Source organism: Rana temporaria, chromosome 6, assembly GCF_905171775.1.
Source record: "Rana temporaria chromosome 6, aRanTem1.1, whole genome shotgun sequence".
In the NCBI taxonomy this organism is placed as follows: domain Eukaryota; kingdom Metazoa; phylum Chordata; class Amphibia; order Anura; family Ranidae; genus Rana; species Rana temporaria.
The window spans coordinates 95,842,220-95,864,414 of NC_053494.1; the positions used below are offsets into that span (position 1 = coordinate 95,842,220).

General features: G+C 42.4%; 1 protein-coding gene across 6 annotated transcripts in view; it reads left to right on the plus strand.

The window, feature by feature from the left end:
• The window catches only part of NPRL3 (NPR3 like, GATOR1 complex subunit), a 235,483-nt gene that overhangs the window by 196,688 nt on the left and 16,600 nt on the right, over positions 1–22,195 (plus strand). For all 6 annotated transcript variants that reach the window (XM_040357013.1, XM_040357018.1, XM_040357014.1 and 3 more), the window contains 3 exons: positions 951–1,080; positions 5,715–5,901; positions 10,083–10,275. In XM_040357013.1, coding sequence (XP_040212947.1) covers positions 951–1,080; positions 5,715–5,901; positions 10,083–10,275 — 510 coding nt within the window. The remainder of the gene's footprint in view (positions 1–950; positions 1,081–5,714; positions 5,902–10,082; positions 10,276–22,195) is intronic.

Here is a 22,195-nt window from a genome sequence, read left to right on the forward strand (position 1 = left end):
GCGTCCATCGTCGGGTCCGGCGTCCGTCTGCGGCTTCGGGTGTCCTCTTCGTCGGGTCCGGCGTCCTTCTGCGGCCTCCTCCCCGCTCGATCCCCGCTTTCCCGCGCCGAGTTTGAATACTGCGCCGGCATATACCGAGCGCAGTACACTCGTGTATAGTCGGGCAGGCTCGGCTACTCTCGCGCTCGCGTCCTGTACGTCCAGGACGTGAGCGCGATAGGAGCCGAGCCTGCCCGACTATACACGAGTGTACTGCGCCCGATTTTGCCCTGATTTTCAGGGCAAAAAAGTGCGTGGTATACACCGATAAATACGGTATATATATATATATATATATATATGTGTGACAATTGGAGGATTTCTAGATTGGTCCTCTTCTCATTAAAGTCCCAATATGCTAGTCAAGTGCTTATATGAATGCTTCTCCCGTGAGATGTTATAACGCAACGAAATTTCACCACTTCAGTGATATTCCCGTCACCGCTAGAAATGGCCACTCACCAGATCTCATTCCATAAATGCCTTTGGTTCATTCCCAGGATAACTACTCCTCTTATACGTATTTTCACCAACTGCCAGATGCCTTGGATGTACTAGTGGGGTCTTTTTTTTTTTCCTACAACGGCTCACAAAAAAAGAAAGGAGTGCCCCTCATGGTGTAGTACGTAAAAGATTTATTGGTTACTTAAAAACAGGTAAGTGTTGCACTCACATTTGGTTGTGCCCGTATGCCGGCACCAAGCTTCTCCAGCCATGTATGCAAAACAGGTGAAAGATAAAAGCCGTTCCTCTCGTGTTCCCCTTACGCCTATCTCACGATCAGCGCGTGGTTCCGTAGATATAAGCAGCCTCTACGCGTTTCGCAAAGTATATTGCGTCCTCTGTTGAACGTTGCCTGTTTATATGTTGCATTTTATTGAGTGTACTTTATTATGATTTTCCTCTCCTAGTTATTCACCCTTGGCTGATCGGTTTTCACGTCAGTTTCCAGGACATGATCTCCCTTCGATCCTTGCTAAGTTTTCGTTGCCCGTTTCCTTAGCGGAGTTTAAAAATCCCTTATCACCACCTGGACAGGAGGTAAATCACATTTACTGAAACCTTTTGAAAATATTTTTCCTGAAGTATCTGTGAACATATTACTGTAAAGCCAGCAGTAAGATAGCAAATAGTAATAACTGTGATTATATTTACTTTTATCAAAAATAATTATATACCTTTTTATGTTCAGCAGTTAAGTGACTACACAGTATGCTTATTCTCCGTTGTCAGGGATCTTTTCACTAGAGTAAGCAAGGTTACCTCAGACTCAACAAAAAAGTATGTTTTCCACCTATGGGTTCTGTAGTTTTGACAGCGAGGCTCCTACTGGAAGCCACTGTCGATCACCGCAGCAGGGCAGGATGGGAGTGTGGCTTTTAACTGACTAGAGGAGATACTGGAATCTTGTAATGCCTATCAGTGATCCTAAGGAACGCAGAATGATCACACTAACATGGATCCACTTCAGTGCTTGTCTGTTTTTAAACAGTAACCAAAGAAACATGGCAGGATCACCGGGATTTCAGCAGTAACACCAAAAAAAAACATTACAGGCTGCATGTATTAATAACTATATGGATTTCCCATCACATATATAGAATCTTAGTTTTGGGGAGGTAACATGCACTTTAACACCTTAATGGCTAAGGGGCATAAATATGTGCCCCAATTAGAGGAGTGTGTATGCATGAGTTTATTTAGACAGTATACACCGGCACTATGACCACACATGACCATGTTACAGAATGTGGCAGGGGAAAATAGTATAGAAAGTGAGCCTTCAAGGTTTTTATGAACAATGTTTTCAAAAGATGCAAAAAGTGACGATTTGAGTCAACATAAATGTATATTCTTTCCTGAAAGAGAAAATACAATTTATTTTTTCTCACCATAAATTGGTTTTCTGTGTGTTCATTGAAGGACACTGCTCCCTATTTTCTAAAGATGCATATGTAAGGGCTGAACTGTCTTTTTGTTTGTACCTAGTGCCCTACTCTCGCAGGTGGCCCCATCGATCAAGATCTTATGATCCAGCTATGTCTTTCATTAAATGGAGATGAGTTTTTTTTCTTTAAAAACAAAAATCCTATTTTTCATTAGTAATACAGATAGGAATATGCTAGTAAATATGCAAAAGAAGCCTAGCGTTTTTTGTTTTTGTTTTAGCTTAAACTTAACCCCTGATGAAGCTTTTTAGACAGTTTGTGTTCTTTTTAGTAAACCCATAATTCTCTGTTAATGCTGGGTGATAGATGCACTCTATTAAAGCATTTCCTTTTTTATATTTCAGTTTTAAAACGTATTTTAATGAAGCTGATCCAAACCTATTAAGATTCTCCAGTCCTAACATGAGCAAAGGGTATTTGTAAAAAAAATGTAAAAAAAATGGTAGTAACTGTATATACTGTAGAAAAAAACATCCATTGAATGATTTGTAATAGACCTTTTACTTTTCTACAATTCAGTTCTCCACATAGTTTCTTATCTAGAAAGCTAGTGCTCTGTTTTTTTTTTGTTTTTTTTTGTAACTTCTATAATATCAGCATGTAAACATTTTATGGCAAATCGAATGTTTGTTTAAGCCCCATACACACCATCCGATTTTCTGCAGATTTTTGTCTTCAGATTTACCAAAACTATGTAGTGCAAGGGCCTGCCTGATTGCAAACAAATTAAAACTCTTAAGGTTTGACCTCATATTATATGGTTTTGGTAAATCTGAAGACAAAAATCTGCAGAAAATCTGATGGTGTGTATGGGGTTTTATAGTGTCTAAATTCTGATATTTAAAAATTTTATGAACAGGGGGCGTGGCCAAGATTGTGATATGTTGTCTAGAGCTGGCCCAGTTGGCTCCCACCTCATGTCCTGATTTTACATCTGCTAGACTTCATTGATCAAGACAAGCTTCTCAGGGTTACACGTTCTGCCTGGGCCATGCACTACCAAAATGGGATGCTACTATTCCTTTCAGACTACTCTGTTGAGACACATAAATTGTGCAGGTCCTTTGAGTAGATGCAGGCAATCAAGTACAGCGTTCTGTTCCCTGTGAAGTTGATGGTGCAGTCTATTCTCTTCTTCACTAATCCTAAAGATTCTGGTGCCTGGCTGGAGTCACTTCCTCCCCATAGGTGAACTGCTCTACTTCGTGCTGTTGTTTTTCTACTGGTTTGGTTTTACTGCACATGGTCATGGAGTTTCTCAACCCCTGTAGATGAGTTCCATTCCACCTAGAGATCAGTTCCTTGAACTCGCCTCAGAGTTATTTTGGCTTATCAGCCATAAGCTGTATCAGTGATTTCTTGCTGTTCCGCTGTACCCTGTTGGCAATGGAGTTCAAGTTTGTGCCCCTGGCTGTCCAAGGGAACAGTTCTAATATTCTGGACTACTCCAACACATTGTTGCTCTAAGTGCTTTTTCTTTTGTGGTACTGGTGTAGCTACATTATTGTATAGTGTGCTTTCCATTGAGTTATGGTCTGCTCTCTGTGTGCCCTTATATTTCCCTTGTCTCTCCTTAGCTGAGATCAATGATTCACTATATCTGCAATACATTTTTTCGGTGGCTACTCTTTCCATTGTCTCACGGAATCCAAATTCCAATCTGATTTATAATATCACGATGGTGATTGTTGGCCTTTACCTCCCTCCTCCAGCTGACTCTCACTTGTTGTATACTTTAATGCAAATGTCCTAATATGGAGCTGAGACCTGTGTCTCCTGTCCTCCAAACGCACCTGCAGACTCGCCATAACCAGCCCTTAACACCTCAATCACAAGACAAGCCACACAGGTGTTAAGGGTTAAACATGCAGAGCATAAACTCTTTATTAATTACCAAACATACTTCTAAACACAGTTAGGGACACTCCCCTTAGCCTTGTCATAGAGGGGGTGGGGACAAGGAAGAACCAATGTAAACTCATAGAGGGGGTGGGGACAAGGAAGAACCAATGTAAACTCAACACTTGTATATTCAAACTACAGTTGAAACGCATAAAGGGATTATGATAAGCAGTCTCCAGACTTTTGTCTACTTGCCATGACCCAACACAATTTAAACACGGCATCAAGAGGGGGGGGATGGGGGAGAAGGGATATAGCATTACATTATCTTACATTATCTCAATACCATTTTGTCCCCAAGTCTCGTAGTCCTGTGCTTTGGGAATACCGCCATATTGTATATGCCTTTATCAGATAAAAGTACATTGTTTGTTGAATAAAAGTATATATTTGGCCCAGCTGGGCCAATAGGTTTAGGTAGCCAGAAATTACTATGAACCGGTGACCACGGACACATTTGTCTGGAGGTGGCATCTTTTCCAGGTGATGGGAGATGGCAAATAGCCCTCCAAATCTCCCGTTCTCTGCTGGGCCATAGTCTGTAGGTCGGAGGCCAGCCCACAGTCCCTTCCAAAATACACAGTGACAGTGGATTCTGTCACAGTGGGGAATCGAAACCCTGCATGAATATATGCCTGGTGGCACTTAACTTTTCCACAACTCTCCACTATATTTCATTGATCTGGCCAGATGTTTCGCTCCTTCCAATTGCATCATGCAGATCAGTCCCTGATCAAAGAACTCTTTTTTTTTTTTTTTTTTTTCTCAGGACACTTTTCTGTAGCCTCTCTCCTCCCTATATTCTTTGGTATTGGCTCCCCTATGATTGATCATTTGTGAGAACAAAGACAGGCAGATCTTCTGTCTTTTGATTGGGAGGCTTGGGAGGGACTGTCTTGGAGATTGTGCTAAACTAGTTATTTCCTCTAGAGATAAATTGATGCAGACATAATCTCTACACCAGCCCTCAAAAATTACAATCACCTGCTCGCATTTTGCGAATGGATTTTGAGGGCATGTGAGTGGGGGGGGGGGGGGGCGATCGTAGGAGAGGAGAGCTGTGTGCTGATCAACCAGGTGGCGGCGGCGCTCTTTTCCTTCACAGGTAGGCCATTGGGGACTGACGCATGGCTGCATTTGCACGGATAAAGTTGTTGTTAAAATGTTTTATGCAGAATTAAGTTATAAAAAGAAATATTAAGTGTCATTTCATGAGATAATTTATGAGGGTGTGTTTAGGGGTTGGTCGGGGCAACTGGTGGCGAGAAAACCCTTGAGGTCTGGCTAGTAGCTCAGGACTTGAAAGTTTGAGCCCTGCTCTACACTATACTCCCCAATGGTTACACAGGATATACCCTTAGAGGTTGATTACTTTACTTCTATATGAGCTAATTAATGTACAGGAACTGTCCTAAAAAGGTTTGAAAGAGTCTGACAGCCATGGATGCCACAGTAGGTCCCTTTTCTGGTTGGCCTTTTCTTTTTATACTCCTTATACAACCCATCCCCCCTCCCTTCCCCAGTTTCTTATGCTTGTATTTTTTGAATGGGTTATGTTATCCTTCACTGCATTATGTCTGGAGATACCTTTTGGTTGCTATTATGTGACTGGCCAATACGGCTTGTGTAACCTCTTTTTATACTGTGAAATGTCCCTTTGTCAGATGTTTTTGGCCATGCCAATCTGGTTATTGTCACCTTTTTATAAACGTACCAATAAAAACACCCTTGTTTTTCAAATATGAGAGCTCTTTTTTATTTCAAATCCTTATAGTTCTATACAACGTGGAGTTGTTTTTAACCTGTCTTTTTTTCTTCTCACAGCCACATCTGATACAAATGGTTATTTGGATGCTGCAGCACCGGCTTCTAATTCAGATACACACGTATGTGTGTCTACTTGCTCCTCCCAAAGAAGATGCAAACTCGAAAGATGAAGACGCATCATTTGCAGCCAGAGTGGGTGGGCGAAGCCTAAGCACACCCAATGCACTTAGCATCGGCTCACCAAGTAATACATATATATTCATTCTTACTTGCAGTTGTTAGCAGGAAAAAAGTTGAACGCATATGGCAAAGCAAAAATAATAAAAAAAATCATAATGAACACATGCACTTTTCCATGTTTTATCCCTTTAACACTTTTGCTGCCAAAGCCATTTTTGTGTCCTTATCCCCCCCCCCCCCTACACACGTTAACCCCTTTAGCTCCATAAGAAATACTTTTTTAGGAACCAGTGACACTAATACAGTGATCAATGCTAAAAATATGCACTGTAACTGTACTAATGACACTGGCTGGGAAGGGGTTAACTGTGTGCCTAGCTGGTATTTTCTTACTGCGAGAGAAGTGCTTTTATTGGGCAAAGACATTAATCAATTTTCCTGCTATGCAGGAACACAGGGTTGATGCCTTCCCTACTGACAGAACGACAATCTGCCTTGTTTACGTAGGCAGACTGCCTTTCTGCCCGTGTACCGAACGAACGACAGGTGCCAGCGGCCATCAAGTCTGTGGTACTCGGTGAACAGCTCCCGCTGTGCACAATCGCAGCGGGAGTGGGCCGCCGGCAGCACACAAGTGCGCCCTCAACCTGGAAGTGCCGTATCATGTATAAATACACGTGATCCTGTGCATATCGGCCACCCTGTAGCAGTAAATCTACAATAGGGTGGTCGTAAAGTGGTTAAAAAGCTAATTTTAGCCGTGAAGATTATTTAAAACTCGTGCACATTATAGTGTATTTTTTATGAAGGCAGCGACCCTGGAGAATAAAATGCTGCCAATGGCAAATCCTATTATTTTATTAGCTCAATGGTTTATAAAAGCCAGATTTTTAGTGGAAGAAAAAAACTTAGTTAATTTTGGTACACACATTTATCCACATTTTTGGTAAAATCTAAAAGATGAGTTTGTCATAAATAAATAAATACCAAACAATATGTCAAGCCCTAAAAAATAATGTGCACCTGGAAACAGCAAACTTCTGTACACACATTTTTACATAGGTGATGCTTTAAAAGCATCAGGTGATTAGTCTAATTTCTTTACTGCCCTTCACTGGAGCTAATGGACCGCAAATTGTTCCTCATTTGCTTCTTTCCCAGTCACAGCAGCCACGAAAAGTGACAGCTAATACAGGAACTAATAAAATCCTCATCGCTTCAGAGTTCTTGCTAGCAAAGAAAGAGCAGCAAAACTCACTGATCTCCCTTCTCTTTACACGGTGACACCCACCATACTGGTCCTGGGCCCGCAGGTGTGGAGCCTGGAAAACATGGCGGAGGTGCCCATTCTGGGGGTTGGAGGAAGCAATCAGACAGCTGTACAGCCACCACATCACTTCCATTTATAAGCAAATTATGTGTAAGCCTTACATTGATGGAAGTATAAGGGTTAAGCATGCCACAAATACAAAACATTGCAGATGATGTGTAAAAAATAATGTGCCAACCCTGCCTGAATTATCAGTAAGTGCCGGTTCAGCGCGACTCTGCAAGGCATTGTTGGTTTACATGCACTTTAAAAGTCAGAATAATTCTGGTGTGGTGGAGATATATAAATTGCAGCAGCCAAGCTAAATATCTACCAAGAGTTACTATTGCACAGTGTCTGTTTTCCTAGACCTCTGAATTTGATTTTAAGAAATCGTTAAAAGGCTGGCTTTGCCAGTCCTGTCTTCCCTCTAGTCAAGCCACTCCTCTCCCTTCTCCAAGATACAACTGTACAATTTGGGAAAGTCAAATGAATTACACAGTCGCAGTTTGCCTTAAGTATTAAAAAAAACTTTACCTATAGAAAAATCAGACAACTTACAATGTAACACTCCAATTTGACAGTTTTATACTCCGCTCAAAACACAGTAAATTATAATCTGCATTAGTTCTTTCATAAAATTAAACAAATGTAACTAACAAAGACTGCAATTTAAACACATAAGGCTCTGTTCACACTAGTGGGACTCCAAAGTCGCACGATTTCCAGTGCAACTTTGATGCAACTTTACACTGTCTGGCACTCAAATTGCATAAAAGTAGTGCAGGGACCTTTTCAAAGTTGCTGCCACTTTAAGTTACCTAGATCTAAATGGGTTCTATTGAAATCAATGGCCCGAGACTCATGTGACTTTGTCTCCAAAGTCGCACGATAAGTCACACTACTGCGAACGGAGCCTTAAAAAACATAGCTGTCACTTAGAAACACATTCAAATCAATCCTCTGTGCTGAAAAAAATGTAGGTAGGTACGCCGGGACTTTCAGTCCTATAGTTTGTTATTTTCTGTCAACTTACTCACTGATCTATAAAAAGTGCATACTTCTTTTATTTCACTGCATGAATGGTAGAGTCCCAAAAGCATATATGTGTGCAACAATTTGCTTTTCCTTTTGCACTATTCTGAAAGGTACTTCTCTGTGAATGATTCTTGTAAGGAAATAACACTAAAGTAGTAAATAGGTCACAATAAATGTCCCCGTTGTACAGAATTTTTGGGGGAACAGTATTGTCGGTTTAGGATAGGAATTATGACAACACCTCCCCCTTTCCACTACTCCAAATTATAGGAGGGATGTGCTATGTTGTCCTAACATACATATTCCCCATCTTAGAGTGACAATGCTGCTCCTGAAAATTTTTTAATACAGTGTAACTGGGGCAGCAGAGCACGTCCGATATATTTAGGGACTTTGTGATAAGTGTTTTACCAAGGCTTTAGATTATATTAACCACTTACTTACCGGTCCTATTCTGGCACTTCTCTCCATGTAAAAATCATTATATGTCATATGTTTTTTTAGCAGACATCCTAGGAAATAAAGTGGCGGTCATTGAAAGTTTTTATCTTGCACAGTATTTGCGCAATCATTTTTCAAATGCCTTTTTTTAGGGGTGGGGGAATGAATGAAAAAATAACAAAACAGTAAAAAATTAGCCCAATTTTTTTGTATAATATGAAAGATGATGTTACGCCGAGTAAATAGATATCTAACATGTCACGCTTTAAAATTGCGAACATTCATGGAATGGCGCCAAACTTCAGTACTTAAAAATCTCAATATTGGCCCCTTTAAAAATTTTTACACGTTACCAGTTTAGAGTTAGAGGAGGTCTAGTGCTAGAATTGTTGCACATGCTCTAACGCATGCAGCGATACCTCACGTGTGGTTTGAACGGCGTTTACATATATGGGCGGGACTTGTGTGTGTGTGTGTGTGTGTTCGCTTCTTTATTTTTACACTTACACTTACACTTTTTTTTTTTTGATCACTTTTATTCTTATTACAAGGAATGTAAACATCCCTTGTAATAGGAATCTATTGTGACAGGTCCTTTTTATGGAGAGATGTGGGGTCAATAAGACCCCACATCTCTCCTCCAGGCTGGAAAGCATGAGATCGGGAAAAAAAATTCACCAATCTCATGCTGACTGCCGTGATCGCGGCTTTGTTTACTTCCGGGAACCCGGGCGTGACATCATAACGTCGCACCCGGGCCTCAGACGGTCATAGAGATGACTGGTGACCATCTGGTCACCAGAAATCTCAGTTGTCATGAGCCGGCGCCAGCCGATTCGTTCTCCGGGCCTCCGATGGCACGGGAGAGCCCAGAGAAGCACCAGATGGCAGTGGGAGGGGGGTGTCCCCTGCCGTATCCTATAAGAACAATCAAGCGGCTGAACTGACACTATGATCATTCTTATGGTGCACAGAATCGCTGGCTGCAAAGAATATCTGAATGATGCCTGTATAGCAGGCATCATTCAGCTATCTGAATCTGAAAGTCCAGTACGTCATATGACATCCAGCGGTAGGGAAGTGGTTTAAATTTTTTTTGACAAACCTTAAATTGAACCTTTCATGTAGTCAACATTTTGTGAAATCCAATATCTGTAAATATTTTTTTTCTTTGTGGTTCTTCATAAACCTATGTTAGAGCATTAATATGTTCATGGTTGAAATAAGTGTAAAATGTTTGAGGTGTAGCTATTCAAAGCTAAAAATAACGGTAACATTTTGTGTAGAATGTGTTGGGGCATCCCAGCAAGGAGATCTTCCTTCAAAGTGTTCCTGCCTCTCAAAACTGTCAGCCTATGGAATGTCTGAATATAATAATAAACTGCATTTACTTCATTTTTAGAATGTACATTGGAAATATATTAAATATTAGTACTTGTTTGATATCCCCCCACCAGCCAGTAGTGATGACATGACTCTGACAAGTCCAAGCATGGACAACTCCAGTGCTGAGTTGCTACCAGGAGGAGACTCTCCAATCAACAAGAGAGCCACAGAGAATCTGCTTGCAAGTTTATCTCAGAATGAAAGAGAAGCTATTCTCAGTGTCCCTGCTGCTCAAAATCCAGAGGACCTTAAAATGTTTGCAAGGTAAAGCTGATATTTATTGTATAGCGAAAGGATTAAAATAGGTTTGAGGGAATGTATTTTTTCATGTTATTACCTATAAATACAGTACTTTATATTTACTCTTCCAGTCAGCAGGTGGCGAGTCCTGGCATTTCAAGGTTTTTAAGTCGCGGGGTTACTGTCACAGACCTGAATAGCAGGATCTAAATGACTCAGAAGGGACACACCACCCTCCTCCCTGAACATACAATGATAGTCTGCTGTTGCACTCAAGAAGTTCAAAGTTATTGCTGTGGTTTCTTATTAGATAGCCTAGTTTGACATATAATTGTGTGTCAATTTAGCATTTTATAGAAACATCATGTGTAAAATTTTAGCTTTTTACAATATATTATATCGTTTGCATATCTCATGAAACCCATATTGTATGCATAATAGGAAACGTATCAAATGTTGTAGCCAATTAAAAAATATTTGACACATATTGAAACAAAGAATACAACAAAGACCCAAGACTGTTGAGCCGTTAGAATCCTATATCTGTCAAGAATGGGGCAATATTCTTCTCCCAAAACTCCAGCAACTGGTCTCCTCAGTTGCCAGACGTTTACAGAGTGTTGTTAAAAGAAGAGAGGATGCTACACTGTAGTAAAAATGTCCCTGTCCCAACTTTTTTAAAACCTGTTGCTGCCATCCATTTCAAACCTTTTTTTTTTTTATGATCCATTACAGTGGGGATCGAAAGTTTGGGCACCCCAGGTAAAAATTTGTATTAATGTGCATAACGAAGCCAAGGAAAGATGGACAAATCTCCAAAAGGCATCAAATTACAGATTAAACATTCTTATAATATGTCAAAAAAGTTAGATTTTATTTCCATCATTTACACTTTCAAAATGACAGAAAACAAAAAAATGGCATCTGCAAAAATTTGGGCACCCTGCAGAGTTAATATCTTGTACTGCCCCCTTTGGCAAGTATCACAGCTTGTAAACGCTTTTTGTAGCCAGCCAAGAGTCTTTCAATCCTTGTTTGAGGTATCTTTGCCCATTCTTCCTTACAAAAGTCTTCCAGTTCTTTGAGATTTCTGGGCTGTCTGTCACGCACTGCTCTTTTAAGGTCTATCCATAGATTTTCAATTATGTTGAGGTCAGGAGATTGTGAAGGCCATGGCAAAACCTTCAGTTTACGCCTCTTGATGTAATCCCCCGTGGATTTTGAGTTGTGTTTAGGATCATTATCCATTTGTAGAAGCCATCCTCTCTTTAACTTCAGCTTTTTCACAGATGGCATCAAGTTACCATCCAAAATTTGCTGAAATGTTATTGAATCTATTTTTCCTTCTACTCGTAAAAAATGTTCCCTGTGCCACTGGCTGCAATACAACCCCAAAGCATGATTGATCCACCCCCATGCTTAACAGTTGGACAGGTTCTTTTCATTAAATTCTGTGCCCTTTCTTCTCCAAACGTACCTTTGCTCATTCCGGCCAAAAAGTTATATTTTAACCTCATCGGTCCACAGAACTTGTTTCCAAAATGCATCAGGCTTGTCTGTATGTTCATTTGAAAAGTTCAAACGCTGATTTTTGTGGTGAGGACGTAGATGAGGTTTTCTTCTGATGACTCCTCCATGAAGACCATATTTGTACAAGTATCTCTTTATAGTGGAATAGTGTACCACAACTCCAGTGTCTGCCAGATCTTTCTGGAGGGATCGTGCGGTCAAACATGGATTTTGAATTGCTTTTCTCACAATCCTGCGAGCTGTTCTGTCTGATATTTTTCTTGGTCTTCCAGATCTTGCTTTAACTTCCACTGTTCCTGATGACTGCCATTTCTTAATTACATTCCGAACAGAGGATATTGACATCTGAAAACGCTTTGCTATCTTCTTATAGCCTTCTCCAGCTTTGTGAGCGTCAACTATTTTCAGTTTCAGTTTTCTAGACAACTGCTTAGAAGAACCCATGGTGCTGATTGTTGGGGCAAGGTCAGATGAGTCTGGGCATTTAAAACCTTTGAGATTGACATCACCTGGTCTTCCCAGACGATGATTGAGAACAATCCATGACACTGGCAGGTCTCAGCTTTGCAAAGGGGGCAGTACATGCTATAAATTCTGCAGGGTGCCCAAACTTTTGCAGACGCCATTTTTTTGTTTTCTGTAATTTTGAAAGTGTAAATGATGGAAATAAAATCTAACCTTTTTTGACATATATTATAAGAATGTCTAATCTTCAATTTGATGCCTTTTGGAGATTTTTCCATCTTTCCTTGGCTTCGTTATGCACATTAATACAAATTTTTACCTGGGGTGCCCAAACTTTCGATCCCCACTGTGTACGTTGCTACTTTGAGGAGGAATACCGTTGTTATGGTAGCAGCTAGCTGCCATAACCCAGGTAGCCTCTTCAAGAGCGGACGGTCTGCTTTCAGATAGAAGTGGTCTCTGCAGCGGATTTGCTGCAAGATCACTTTTATCGGCGGGAAAGGTGTGTGTCCCCCCTCCTGCCGCTCTCCGATGCGCTCTGCAGCTTACCGGAGGCGATCGGGTCCTGTCCCTGGGCTGACTTGGAAATGAGTGAGGGACAGATGGCCCCCACCTGTCTCCATATCACTGCAGGGCGGAATCGACATCAAAACGTCACTTCCGCCCAATGCTCTTGAAGGGACTTTTTTTTTTCTTTTTTTATTATCATATAAAAAATAGCATTTTAGTCTAAATATGAGATGAGGAATAAAAGTGACCCAACATTAAAAATAAATAAAAAAGCAGTGTAAAAAAAAAAGTTAAATAAGAAAACAATATTATTTTTTTTTAAAGCGCCCTGTACGGAAGAGCTTGTGCGCAGAAGCGAACGCATACGTGAGCAGCGCCCGCATAAGAAAATGGTGTTCAAACCACACGTGAGGTATCACCGCAATTCTATCCCCCTTTATTCTCTAGGGTGTTAGGAAAAATATATATATGTTTGGGGGTTCTAAGTAATTTTTTTTTTTTTTTTTTTTTAAACATTCGATTTTCTATTGTATTTAAAATATGGTTTTATGAGATTTGCAGATCATTGCATTCTGTTCTTATGTAGATTTCACACAGTGTCCCAGCTTTTTTGGAATTGGGGTTGTGTGTGTGTGTGTGTGTGTATATATATATATATATGTATATATATATATATATATATGTATATATATATATATATATATATATATATATATATATATTACACTATAATGCACTGTACTGTATGTGAATATACTCTCACCGGCCACTTTATAAGGTACACCATGCTATTACCGGGTTGGACCCCCTTTTGCCAACAGAACTGCTTTAATTCTTTGTGACATAAAAAAAAAAAACATGCATAGGCTCCTAGTGCAACACTGTTTAAATAAAACAAATGACAGATAAAAAAAAAATACACTCACAAGGACGTGTGGATCTGAGTGTCCATGCGTATCTGTGTGTTTCCCACAATGGCCGACACTTCGGACATGGTCTCCACTAGAGGTTTAGAGAGCTGACAGTGGTGGGTAATGGATATCAGCGGGCAACTGCCGATAAGCTGCATTCAAGCCGCTTGTCCTTTCCAGAGATCCTTTGGCCACAGGAAGGCTGGGCTCACCTGCACAGTCACGTGACGTGCCAGGACAATGTGTTTCAGAGAGCGTGGCTTTCTTCAGATCAACCCTGTATTCTAGGAGCCCTTTTTATGATCTTTTGCCAGGGTCGGGAGTATTAACACTTATGATGCCAGCTACTGTTACATAGTTGGTGAGGTTGAAAAATACATCAGTCCATCCAGTCCAACCTATGGTGCCTGCGTGCGTGTGTGTGTTTATGTCAATAGTACATCGTATACCCCTGTATGTTGTGGTTGTTGAGGTGCCCATCTAATAGTTTTTTTTAAACTATTGCCACTCCTAGCTGATACCATTGTTTTGTGGAAAAGAATTCCACATCCGTACCAATCTGACAGTAAAGAACCTTCTACGCAGTTTATGATTGAACTGTTTCTCTTCAAACTTTAGTGAATGGTCGTGTGTCTTTTTAAATTTCCTTTCACTAAATATATAATAAGATTTTTATAACGGCTTACCTGTAAAAAAAAATTCTTGGAGTACACCACGGGACACAGAGCCTTAAATCATTACATAATGGGTTGTGTGGTCACCAGAGGTGATTGGACACTAGCACAACCAATCAAAGACAGTTCCCATGCATATAACCCCTCCCATCAGGGAAGTACTTTAGTTTTGTAGCAAAGCAGTAAGGTTCCCATAACAAGGGGGGGACCTCTGTGTCCTGTGGTATACACCAAGAAAAGGATTTTACAGGTAAGCTGTTAAAAAAAATCCTATTTTCTTTATCGTACACCCTGGGACAAAGCCTTAATTCATTACATAATGGGACGTCCCAGAGCAATGCTCAATATGAAGGGGGGAGACACAGATCTGAGCTGGCCGTAAACGGACAAGAAGCCCTAGACTGCTGCCTGCAGTATACGACACCCGAAGGCAGAATCCTCATGTCCTCTTACATCTATTTGATAGAATTTGCTGAATGTATGGACTGAAGACCAAGTTGCAGCTTTACAGATCGGCGCCATTGAAGCCTGGTGCTGCACTGCCTTTAAAGCGCTCATTGCTCTGGTCGAGTGTGCCTTAACAGAAGAAGGAAGAATCCTGTTCCTTAAACCATAAGCTTGAATAATTGTCGAATCCACCGAGACATGGTGGATTTTGATGCCGCTTGTCTCTTCTTAGGACCATCTGGCAAAATAAACAAAACATCTGTTTTACGTATCTGAGCGGTTGCCTGCAGATACGCTTTTACTGCTCTCACCACATCTAGGGAGTGCAATAACTTTTCCTCCACTGTCTGCAGATCCGGAAAAAAGGAATTTAAAACAATATCTTTATTCAAATTAAATGTCGACACCACCTTTGGTAAAAAGGTTGGATGGGGTCTTGTCCTTGTGACAAATTAAAAAAAGGCTCTTTACAAGAAAGAGCTGCTAAGTCTGATACTCTTCTAGCAGAAGAGATTGCAATCAAAAAGACCAATTTCCTGCTTAAAAGGATCAGTGGAATATGGCGAATAGGTTCAAAAGGTTGCTTCTGCAACACTGACAATACTAAATTCAGATCCCATGGGCACAAGGGAGACTTGACTGGCAGATTGATCCGCAGTACCCCTTGAATGAAAGCCCAAACTAGGGAATGAGATGCCAAAGGTCTTTGAAATAAAAAAAGCAAGGGAATAGGCGCCTCTAAGTGTAGATGTTTTAAGCAATTTAATACGTAAATAAGTACAGGCAACTCACATTTGCTGAAATTCAAATAGGCGTTTGTACATAAATTCTTTAGGAGAAGTCATCAGGTCTGTCACTTGTGGTCCTTCTTCTGCTGGGCGCTGTGCTGTGGAGAGCTGTCCTTCACCGCTGTAAGGTGTTGAAGCCGGCGGCGGTGGGGAAAACTTACAAGCCAGGAAGGTGGTTGAAAATAATTTCAGCAGAATGGCAGCAGTGACGTCACTGGAATGCTGCTATTTTGCTGAAATATGCCTTTCCAGACGCTATAGTAAAAAAGCCTGGAAGCTGGCTTTCTGGCATTAATAAGTGTAGATAGTACTTGACCCGAGATCCCTCGTTTCTTCAGAATGTGGGTCTCAGTAGCCAAGCTGTCAAATTTAGCTCTTGTAAGGAAGGCTGGAACACTGGACCTTTGCGACAGCAGGTCGTGACGAAGCAGAAGCCTCCAAGGTTTTCCCACCGCCATCTTTATGATTTCGGCATACCAAGGCCATCTGGGCCAATTTGGGGCCACTAGGATTACTAAAATTCTTTCCTTCTTGATCCTGCAAAGTAGCCTTTGTAAGAGAGCGATCGGCGGAAACGCATAGATCAGTGAAAACTGATTCCACTGAATTATCAGAGCATCCGATCCGTAGGCCAGAGGATCTCTCATCCTGGACACAAAGTTGTCCAACTTCTTGTTGAACCTGGAAGCTAGCAGGTCTACATCCTGGGGTCCCACATCTCTGGCATATGGCCTGAAAGATATCAGGGTGGAGAGGCCACTCTCCTGGTAGTAGTTGCTGGCGACTCAGATAGTCTGCTTGCCAGTTTTCTACCCCCGGAATGAAGATTGCAGAGAGGCAAGGAACATGTTCTTCTGCCCATGCCAAAGTCCAATTCACCTCTTTCTGGGCGCCCTGACTGCGGATGCCTCCTTGGTTATTGATATAAGCTACTGCAGTAGCATTGTCAGATTGAAACCATACCGGGTGGCCCTGCAACCTGTGTGTCCAGGTTCTGAGGGCTAAGTATACTGCCCGCATCTCTAGTATGTTGATGGGCAGGTTCCTTTCGGTCTTGGCCCAGGTTCCCTGGGCTGAAGCTTCTTCTAATACTGCTTCCCAGACCCTTAGGCTGGCATCCATAGACACCACCTTCCAGGTGACTGGGAGAAAGGATCTTCCTTTCCGCAAGTTTTTGGTTTTTAACCACCAACTGAAGCTTTGGCGCACCTGTAAGGACAGGCGTATGGGTAAATCCAGAGCTTGGATCTTTCTGTTCCAGGCGGTTAAGATACTGCCTTGAAGTAGTCTCGAGTGAAAGTGGGTGTAAGGGACAGCCTCGAAGGAGGCCACCATCTTCCCTAATAGCTTCATGCAAAGGCAAGTAGACTGCCTTTTCTTTGCCCTAACCTTGCAGATCCGGTTTTTTAGCGAATTGATCTTTGGTTCTGACAGGAATACCCTGCCCTGGGCTGTGTCTATGATCATGCCCAAATACTCTACCCTTCTTTGGGCTTGTAGAGAGGATTTTTGTAGGTTTACAATCCATCTTAACTGTTCCAGGTATTTTATTGTGGTGAGCAGTGCGTGATCTAATCCTGCCACTGACTGATCATCACAAGAAGATCGTCCAGATAGGCCGGTACCGCTATGCCCTGTACCCTCAGATTTGCCAACAGAGGGGCTAGTACCTTTGTGAATACCCGGGACGCGGTAGCCACACCAAATGGCAGAGCCACAAACTGGAAGTGGCGATCTTCTACCGCAAACCTTAGGAATCTTTGGTGCGCGGGATGGATAGGCACATGTAAATAGGCGTCCTTGATGTCTATCGACGCCATGATTTCTCTGCCTTGCAGGAAGGCGACCACTGAATGAATAGTTTACATTCGGAAATGCCGAATTTTGGAAAAACTGATTTAGAGATCTTAGATTTAGGATGGGTCTGACGTCTCCGTTTGGTTTTGGGATCACAAAGAGGTTTGAATAAAAACCTAAACCTTTCTCCTTTTGGGGTACTTCCGTGATCACCCCTTGGGACAGCAAGTGATCTAATTCTTTGAAGAAGGACGTTCTTTTTAGTGGATCTTTGGAGAGCCTTGAGCTTCGGAACTGAGATGATGGGATTTCTCGAAATTCCAGTTTGTATCCTAGGGATACTGTGGATACTACCCACTTGTCCTGGATTTCTGTCTGCCATGCTGCTAAAAACTGCCAAAGTTGTCCCCCCACACTTGGCCGAGCGGGGGCGCCCCTTCATGAAGAGACTTTGGGGTTCTGCTTGTTGGCCTTTGAACCCCACTGCTTCTTGTTTTTCTGGGCCTGGTCTTCCTTAGCCTTTGCGGCTCGCTGAAAATGCTGTCGCCACTGGCTGGAGCGAGATCTACCAGGAGCCAGGGAGGGAGAACGCTTAAAACAAGGACGCTTGTTTTTCTTCTTCTCTGGTAAAAGGGAAGTTTTACCACTCGATATCTTTTGGATATATTTCTCCAAATCTTCCCCCAAAGAGGTGTTCGCCATGAAAGGAGAAGCTGGGCAAAAGTCTTTTGCATGGGGCCTCTGCTGACCAATGCTTTAGCCAAAGAATTCTGTGCATAAGCACCAGCTGCAGCGTGAGGTGGGATGCCTGTTGGATAGAATCTCTAATGGCATCCACTGTAAAACATAATGCCCTATAGGCATATTCTCCCATAATTTGATCTGTTCTGCAGTCAAATCTTTCATCCCCTGTTTCATCTGGTCTTTTAAGACCTGACACATACCCACCGCTGCTACAGCAGGTTGGGTTCCTGCTGGGAGGAAGGATGATTTTAGTAAAGATTTCAACCTTTTTTCAGAAGGATCTTTAAATACCTGGGCATTGTCCACCAGACAATTTAGGCTTTTGTTTACAGAAGAAATGGCTGCATTCACAGAAGGCAGACTCCACTTCTTGGTAAACTTCTCCTCCATAGGATAAAGTACTTCAAACTTCCTAGGAGGAGCAAAACGATTATCTGGGTTTTTCCAGTCTTCATAAATTAGATTCTCCAATAAAGGATGAATCAGAAAGGCACAGGCAGCCTGTGGGGATTTTAACGAGCCCAGAGAGGAGACAGGTGATTTAGTTAGCTCCTTAGAGCAGTGATGGCAAACCTTGGCACCCCAGATGTTTTGGAATTGCATTTCCCATGATGCTCAACTACACTGCAGAATGCATGAGCATCATGGGAAATGTAGTTCCAAAACATCTGGGGTGCCAAGGTTCGCCATCACTGCCTAAGAGGGTAATCTGAATGTGGAGCACACTACTTCTGTGTAATATTGCACCTGTAATTTTAGAACCTGTGAGGCAGAAAAAGGCTCCTCTGATAGCTCGGATCCCTCCTCATCCTCCTCAGATCTAACACAACAGGAGGAGATTTGCTTCGCTTTTTGTCCCTTTCTGAGGACTTTGCGATTAACGCAGTGATTCTCCCTTCTAAATTGTTTAGGGTTGTTTCCAAAGTGTCTCCAGTGACAAATGCAGGCACAGGCACCACAGGAGAGGCTGCAACTCCTGATAGAGGTAATGGCTCATCCTGTATAAATACTTCAGGTATTACAGGCGATGAGGGTACCGAGCAGGCGCGGCTAGAGCCTCCTGTCTTTGGCAGCGATGCTTTTCTGCTTCTCCCAGAGCCTCTTTTTTTGGGAAGACATAATGCTAAGCAAAGCCAAGGTACCAACAATTGCATATACTACTGTGCTAGTTTAGCAATGTACATATAAGTATGCAACTAATAACACACTTTCATGCCAGAGTGGGTGTCTTATCCTTGGGGAGTGCTCAGCCAACCACATGGAGAACTTACGTACCCTTAACGCTGCTGTGTCCCTTGCAGGGAAGCTCCAGACATGTGAGGTTGTTCCTTTCTGTCTGACCGCTGTTAAAAAGCATTCCCGTGCCTATTCAGGCCCCCCCCCCCCCCCACACTGAGATCGTCCTAAAGCGCGCCCCCGTGGAGGGAGGGAGGAGGGCAATGCAGAGCTTGCAGCGGAAGGAGTGTACTTGTCGTTTGGACTGACACTGCTTTGGAGCTTGGCAAGTCACAACTCTGCTCTTTACTCCCCCCAGTGGCAGCTTCAAAAATTACACCCACTCTAAATAGGAAAGGTCCTTAAGTTTAAACTTATGACCTTTTCCCTTACTCGCCTTGTCCCCGCTGCAGGTTTTCTGCCAGGCATATACCAATCTTCCCCCATCACGGTGGGGTCTGTGTGCCAACCTTCATGGGTTCCTACTTAAAGGAGACCTCTTCCCTGGGCCTTGTAAAAGACACTCCAAGGACTTTTAGCGTATTGTGCGAAAGTGCTGGTCCCCAGAGCTCAGTCCTCCGAAGAGAGACATTACAGACGACACCTCGTCCACGAGGTCCGGATACCATCCAGGTTTGGCGTAAGAAATTAAGAGTCTTGGATGGACCCACAGTGTAGTTCTCTACCCTCATAGGGTCTTTTAGGCAGAGCTTTCTTCAGCATATGTTACTCGCGTCCAACACCTTAGACACTGGTGAAAAAACAAAGGTACTTCCCTGATGGGAGGGGTTATATGGAGGGAAACTGTCTTTGATTGGTTGTGCCAGTGTCCAATCACCTCTGGTGACCATATAACCCATTATGTAATGATTTAAGGCTCTATGTCCCGTGGTGTACGATAAAGAAATAGTGTTTTTTCCCTACACTAGGGTCACCAGTATGGTATTTGTACATTGATATAATTTCCCCTCAAGCGTCTCCTCTACAGAGAGATTAAGTTAAATGCTTGTATTCTTTCCCCCTAGCTGAGGTCCTCTATTCCCTTAATTAGCTTTGTTGCCCTTCTCTGGACTCTCTCCAGTTCCAGCACATCGTTCCTGAGGACAGCATATTCAAGATGTGGCCACACCAGAGTCTTGAAGAGTGGGAGAATTATTGTTTGATCTCTGGTGTAAATCCCCTTTTTACTGCATGTCAATATTCTGTTGGCTTTGCTTGCAGCAGCCTAGCATTGCATGCCATTGCTGACCCTATCTTCTACTAGAACCCCCAGGTCCATCTGTTCGTATTTTTGGCACCCAAATGCATTACCCTACATTTTTCAACATTAAACCTCATTTGCCATGTAGTTGCCCACCCCATTATTTTGTTTAGGTCTTCTTGCAAAGTTTACACATCCTGCGTAGAAATTATTGCCCTGCTTAACTTGGTATATTCCACAAATATTGAGATTGCGCTGTTTATGAACAAATTAAACAGAATCTGTCTCAGGACAGATCCCCAGGGGACCACACTTTCCACACAAGACCATTGCGAGTACTCACCATTTATCACCACCCTTTTGACTCGCCCCTGTAGCCAGTTTTCAAACTAGGCACTCGCCTTATGGTTCATGCCAACAGACCTGAGTTTGTACAGTACACGCTTGTGGGGAGCTGTATCAAATGCCTTTGCAAAATTCAGATACACCGCATCCACAGGCCTTCCTCTAGATGGCAGCTGACTTCTTCATAGAAGGTTAATAGATTGGTCTGGCAAGAACGATTCTTTATGAATCCATTCTGATTACTGCTAATTATACAGTTTTCATTACTAAAATCTTTTATATATAGTCCCTTATCCCCTCCAATAACTTGCAGACTATTGATGGGCTAACTGGCCTGTAGTTTCCAGGGATATGTCTCTGCCCTTTTATAAATATTGGTGCCACGTTGGCTTTTCTCCAATCAGATGGCACCATTTCAGGCAGTAAACTGTTCATAAAAAGGACCCTCAGGTGTAAGCCATCTGGTCCCCGGCGACTTATGTTAAGTTTTTCCATTTCTAAATCTGTCTTCTGTTTGCTTCTGTGATGTGTTATGAAAATTAACATTATAGTCTTGGTTACTGTATCCCCCCCATTTCCTTTGTGGAGACTGAATAGAAGATGATTTATTTTTCATACATCATGGGACACAGAGTCAGGCTAATATGCATTACTTACTGGGTTATACTTCATCAGGTGAATGGACACTGGTAGACCAAAGGTCTTTACACAAGAAGCAATCCCCTATATAACCCCTCCCATATAGGAGGCACATCAGTTTTTTACCAGTGTCTGCAAGGTGGATGGCACGGCTGTTTGAGCTCTCTGAGCTCCAGGTCTCTAGTCCCACAAACGGTTCCAGGTTGAATCAAGGGATTGACCAATCGGAACCATTTGACACAGGCTATATGCTTAGGTAAATGGTACCCGAGCCTTGCAAAGAAGATATAAGATCCTGCAATGGTTTTGCCTGTAATGCGGCCTCCGGGCACTGGACCCTGCAAAGCAGAATCCTGGACACCACAGAGCTAAGGCATTCCTGCAAGGTGCTGTACAAGTCCAAGGGATAGGACCCCAAGCATGAAAAGGGTACCCAATCCTTGAAGGTCCTCAAGTGACAGGAACCCGCTGTGAAGGGTGAAGATTGGGCCCTTAGTTTCTAAGCTGCCCTGCACTTGGACGGGTCGGTGAAAACCCTTTATCCCAGTGATTGTTACAATCAGTCTAGCTAGCTAAAGGCTGAAAACCTGTGTGGGTGGTTGTTTGCAAAGTGTACCTTTTTTGTTTTTGCTTATGTCTGGCTGTCAGAAGAGGAAAAGTCCTGGATTATCCAATTGG